This window comes from Cyclopterus lumpus, chromosome 6 (genome assembly GCF_009769545.1).
Source record: "Cyclopterus lumpus isolate fCycLum1 chromosome 6, fCycLum1.pri, whole genome shotgun sequence".
NCBI classification, from domain to species: Eukaryota; Metazoa; Chordata; class Actinopteri; order Perciformes; family Cyclopteridae; genus Cyclopterus; species Cyclopterus lumpus.
In genome coordinates, this window is record NC_046971.1 from 5,133,234 (window position 1) to 5,139,039 (window position 5,806).

Below are 5,806 nucleotides of genomic sequence, written 5' to 3' on the forward strand. Positions count from 1 at the left end.
CTCCATCGGCGGGTTTCACACGTTCTACCTCGTGGCCCGGTCGTCTTTTCCGTCCGTGACCTCCACCGTCGGTCTGAAGTTCTCCCACAGGGGGCGCTGTCCCGGCGGCTCTTTAGATGCAACCCTCGAGACGGCCGGTTTGCCCTCCATGGTGTCCAGAGTAAACCGCTGCCTGCAGATCGACTCCTCCGTGGGCCGGAGCACACCGTACAGAGCCTGGAGCGCCCGCACATCCTCCAGAGCATCGTGGGCCTTGTAGTCCACGCCCAGCAGCTCCCTGACCAGGTGCGTCTGGCCAAAGCTCCGGAGGCCGCGGCCCTTCAGCGACTCCCGGGCCAGCGGCAGGGTGTCCACGCAGCCGGAGACCGCCGACTCGAACTCCGCCCTGAGGCCCAGTCCGTCGAGAGCCCGGGCCAGCAGCGGGCAGTCGAAGCGGCGGATGTTGTGCCCGAGGACGAGCGGGCGGCCGAGCATCCGGAGGAAAGCCACGAAGGAGACCAGGACCTCTCGCAGGGAGTTGGTGGGGACGAGTCGGCGATGGAGGTACAGCCGCCGCCGGCGGACCCTGAAGCCGGTCACTTTGGAGGCCCCCCGCTGCATCGGACACGGGGGCACGACGTAGAGGTTGAGGGAGTGGCCGCCGCTCGCTGCAGCCAGCTGGACGATCTCACAGGTCCGGCCTGGAGGGGAAATGACACATTTAGATTTAAAAGGGTTTCTCTTCATTGTGCTTCTGTGTTGACACACTGGAGATATGAGAACACCTTTGGTTGGAGCCACAGTGATATGGCCTCATCTATAGTGTCATGATTGGTACACATAGTCTCAGCCGAGGCTTAATGACAATTTTGATTATCAATTATCAGGCAAAAAAACATAAAAGAAATTCTTTCTTTTTTTTAGCTTTTTGCTGCTCCAGTTTACTGTAAACAGACAATAAGCACTTTAATTAAATGTCACCTGGGGCTCTAGAAAAGGGTAATTAGTCAATTGTTACCCCAGTTTTAAGCGTCTTTGAGTGTCTAGAAAAGCGTTACATAAATTCAAAGTATTATTATTATTAAGTCACATTTAAGTACAACAGGACAACATTAATTTTTTTAAATATTAAACAGACCCAAAGTAAGGACTCACCCAGTCCGGTTGTCTCCAAGTCAAAGAACACCAGCGGCGGCTGAGCCTCTGATGTTTGCATCGCTCCGAGGTTCAATGGCGTCTCTTAAGGACTAAATACAACTTCACAGCGACGCGTCTGACGCCATCACGGCGCCGGTAAACACCGGAGAGCTTCTTCCCTCCGTGGTTTTTAAAACTACCTGCGGAGAAGCGGAGACAGGAAGAGTAAAAATAAAAAACAACTTTCAAAATAAAAGCCTCGTTGAAGAACGAAGGGAGAAAAACATGATTTGAGCCTTAAAAAAAGATTAAATAATAAGATTAAATCACACACTTGGCTGTAAACCGCAGTGTGAAATTGTAGGAAATTAACGTAATATGATCCAACAAAAGCCAATAAATACTTATTAGCCTGCCTTCATTTCTGCGCATGCGCAGAGAAGCCCTTTCTTCTTCCTTGACATGTATACCAAATCCAAGCATGCTGCCCCCTAGAGGTAATAGATCAGATTACCGTTAGATACTTTATTCATCCCAAGGGGGGAATTTGTTTGTAGAAAATGAAAATAAAGAAAAATATGCAAATAAAATAGTTATTTATTCTTCTTATTTCCATATAAAGTATTACAATATATGAATATTTGGGTGATATCGTTTACACTTTAGTTACACAACTGTTGCTGGGCAATTCCACGAATAATAATTAATTTTATTTTGCTATATCATTTTTCTCTCTGTTTTTTTGTCTTTCTCACAGTTTTTTTATACATTCCCTAATTGCAAGGACTCCTCCCTTGAAAGTATATAAAAATAAATATTGGATCCACTCATCTCATTCTTGTGATAGTTATTCCCTTAATTTCCCAAAACCCCTGAAGAAAAGTCTTAACATATGTACTTTATTAAACACATATAAATAATAATAAATATATACTTTTAGAAATTAATAATTATATACAATACCAAGTTGACGAGAAGAATCAAACAGAAGTTTAATGTTACTGGAATTATGTACTAGTATTTATTATTGCTGGAAAGATATAAGAGTACAATACAGATGTTACAATGTATTAACAAAACAATACAATACAAGACAAATTAGTATACAGTATATGCACATTACATATCTCTAAGTTTGAGGTGTAACACGCATTTATATGTCTTCAAATCCCAATAATCTGATTCTACCCGTAAGTGTTTAAAAATAATCTGTCCATCCACCTGAGGGTACATGATGAGAAGTAAAACTGCGAAGGAAAGGTTCGCTTTTGAATGGAATAACTTGCTGCAGCTTTTTTTTCTTCCTCAAACTGAGTAGGTAACTCTGGAGATGTGCCCCGTGCTGGGAGCCCATTTGTTGAACAGCTCCTCCAGCATGGCGGCGTCCTCCACTGCGTTGTGGGCGTCGTAGGACTTCTTCAGGAAGTGGCGGACCATATTCTCCTGAGAATAACTGTCCAGGCAGAAGAGGTTCTTGCTCAACGGGAAGGTGTCCACGAAGCCGGACACCACCTGCCGGAACTTCTCCAGGAGCCCGAGCTCTCGCAGCACCCTGCGGATCACGGGGGCGTCGAACCGCATGGCGCTGTGGGCCGCCAGCAGCACGGGCCGGGGGAAGGAGCGCAGGAAGTCCACGAAGGAGCTGAGAGCATCGGCGAGAGGGACGGTGGTCACGGGGGTCCCGCGGAGCCGCAGCTCGCCGTTACTGACGGTGAAGCCCGTCACCCGCTTGGCGCTATCGGTGAGCTCGAGCTGCGGGAGGGTGTACGCGTTGAAGACCTTCCCTTTGCACACCGCCGACAACTGGATGATGTTACACACTGTGGTGTCTGAGGAGGGTTATGAGGAGAAGAACATGTGAAGAGATGTAGGGTGTACCATATTAAAACATATGTTGTAGGATTCAGTGGCCTCTAGTGGCGAGGCTGCAGATTGCAACCAACTGAACACCCCTCCCTTTCCAAGCGCCTCAAAGACGCCATCTTGGATTATTAGGCTGAGGCGATGTTGTTGATTTTGGCAACAGATGAACCGATAGAGCAGTGATGTAGAGACGCGACCTGTCAATCACATTAAGCCCGCCCTAAAGCATACCGTGCTTTATGGTCTATTTGACTCTAAAGTGGATAATTATTTACTAAATGTAACATCATGTTGTATTGAAGAAGACTTGAAACTAGAGATTGAGATCATAAACTCATGTTTACAATGTTTACTGAGTCATTTTCTCATAGACTTCCATACAATCAGACATGTTTTTACAACCAGAGGAGTCGCCCCCTGCTGGTCAGTAGAGAGAATGGACGGCTTTAAGACACTTGGCTTCACTCGGGCAGAACCGGAGGTTGCCGCCTGGTAAAAAAAAAAACAACCTGCGATAGAGCCGGTGTTTGTTTTGTTCGTTCTGGGCTACTGTAGAAACATGGCGGCGCAAACATGGCCGACGTTGTGGACGAGCACCTGATCCCTATGTGAATATGAAGGGCTTATTTAAATGGAAACACAACGGTTTTATACACAAATGAAATCATAGTAATTCATATTGTATTAAATTATCACTAATTTAATAGAGAAAAGCTCACCAATCAATACATTAGATCTAATTTATTTGGACTATTTATGGACTATAGATACTCGGTCATTTAAATTGACTCACTGGGTTTTGTAATGTGCTGATGAGCTTAATTTCCAGCACACAGAAAGATCGTAATACGACACCGTGGTTACGGAAAAAAGGTAAACACAACAGACGCTGTGGGGCGAGGCGAGGAGTTATGACGTGTAGAGATTAGTCCCGAACGGTCAACTCCATCCCAGAACATGGCCTCCCAGATTAGGACGGATTTAAAACAGTAGATGGCATCTTGAGCCACTTTCCACCATGACAATTTTTTTTTTTTTTTTTTTTTTTTTAGTAAGAAATGTCAATATAATCATCCTTGATATGTCACATCAACGTACAGTCGTAATTGTTTACCCCCTGCCCCACCAAAAAAAAGCATTTAACATTATCTTTTATTAAAATATGTCATGTGTGAGGCATCCGGCCGAACAGGAAGCCGGTTGGCTTGTGGTCAAGCGGGGACACTTCCTCAGCGCTGCGATCTCATTGGTTCAACGCCGATTCCCCTTCCTCTCTAAAACAGACTTCGGTTTCTGAAGAACTTCATGAACTCCACCAACACCCAATGTGAGATTTAGAAACTTCATGAAAATAAAAAGTGAAACTCGGCCAGCTGATGCACAACAGGTGGAGCCTGTGATGAAACACATCTGAATGTGGTCACACTGGTACACAAAGAAGTACACAAAGAAGTAAACACAACAAACAGGTTCCTCTAGAAACCAGTTCGATATTTGACTACAAGCCAAATTATGCACTGATTCAGCCAGGATAAAAAAAATTATAATATAAGACTATTTTTTTTGTCATTTTGGTGCTTGATTAAACAATAAATGTAGAAAATAAAATGTGTATTATTTTGACATAACATTATTGGTAATAAAGGCCACAAGTTATGCCTGAAAGCTCTCGGGAAAGAAATCCACTATTTCAAATATGTTCATATTAAAGACATAAAAATAATGAATACAAACAAATTAAACATATTTAATACAAATAAAATTAAACATAAAATGAAATATATTTAATATAAATATGGTAAATATAAACGAGTAATAATATTTAACAGTGAACGGTAACGTAATTAAAGTTAATGTTACCTAATCCAGTGGTCTCCAGGTCAAAGAAAACGATGGTTTTGTTGTCAGACATCTGAAAGAATTAAAAAAATAGAAATATTAAACATGAACTTAAAAAATCCTTCCAGTCATTTAAAATGAGTAGCAAACTATTTTAAAAGTAGAAGTATAGTAAGTAATTTTGAAAATAATTAGTGAGAAATGTAAAAATATATATATATAATAATAATAATTAAAAGTCTTGACTCACCTTGGTTAGTTTAGGTGTCAGCTGAGCTGTGACTGGATGTCATCTGGTTGGTTATTAATATTGTCGGTTGTCTTCATGCACCGACTCAGCGGGGCGGAGTTACAGGTGAGTCACCGCCACATGTTTCATAAGCAGCGGACGCTCTACTTTCATTTAAGTGGAACAGAAACGCAGGTTCGAGTCCCTCCTTTTGTTTCCCTTCTCTCCCTCCTGATGATGAATCACCCCCCCGCGCGCCTGTCACCAGGTCGCAGATGGTAGAAGAAGAAGAAGAAGAAGAGGAAGAAGAAAAAAAAAGAAAAGAAAAAGCTGCTTTTCTGTGAAGGTGGAAACTTCGCCGCCGTTCGTTTGCTTTCGGTTTGCATCGTCACGTGAGAGGGACACGCGACGCAGCACGGTTGGGAAAATTAACACGAAATGGAATAAATGCTTTTAACCAAAACAATGGAACAATAACAACAAATATATATATATATATATATATATATATATATATAAATAATAATAAATAAATAATAATATATATATATTTTCTTGTCTTTTCGTTTTTTGTGTCTATTTTGGTTTTAAAGTTGCTCCCCCTTGAAAATAAATCTATACTTTCACTGTTCAACATGTACATTGTGTATATATATATATATATATATATATATATATATATATATATATATATCTTGTCCTTCTCAAAATAAAAAAAGCGGATCACTAAAAGTAGCAGACCGTTTTTTGAGAAATGAA

At 41.9% G+C, this 5,806-nt stretch overlaps 1 protein-coding gene across 2 annotated transcripts in view; it reads right to left on the minus strand.

Moving 5' to 3' along the window:
- LOC117731843 (protein PML-like) overlaps nucleotides 1-1,994 on the minus strand; it is a 2,339-nt gene extending 345 nt beyond the window's left edge. The window contains exons 1-3 of one of the 2 annotated variants that reach the window (XM_034534352.1): nucleotides 1,521-1,541; nucleotides 1,135-1,316; nucleotides 1-680 (exon numbers count right to left, since the gene is read on the minus strand). The exon at nucleotides 1-680 is cut by the window's left edge and continues 345 nt beyond it. In XM_034534352.1, coding sequence (XP_034390243.1) covers nucleotides 25-680; nucleotides 1,135-1,195 — 717 coding nt within the window. In that variant the 5' untranslated portion in view covers nucleotides 1,196-1,316; nucleotides 1,521-1,541 and the 3' untranslated portion in view covers nucleotides 1-24. Of the gene's footprint in view, nucleotides 681-1,134 lie in introns of both variants that reach the window. The other variant, XM_034534351.1, reaches the window with a different exon arrangement.
- Between the last annotated feature and the right edge of the window lie 3,812 nt (nucleotides 1,995-5,806).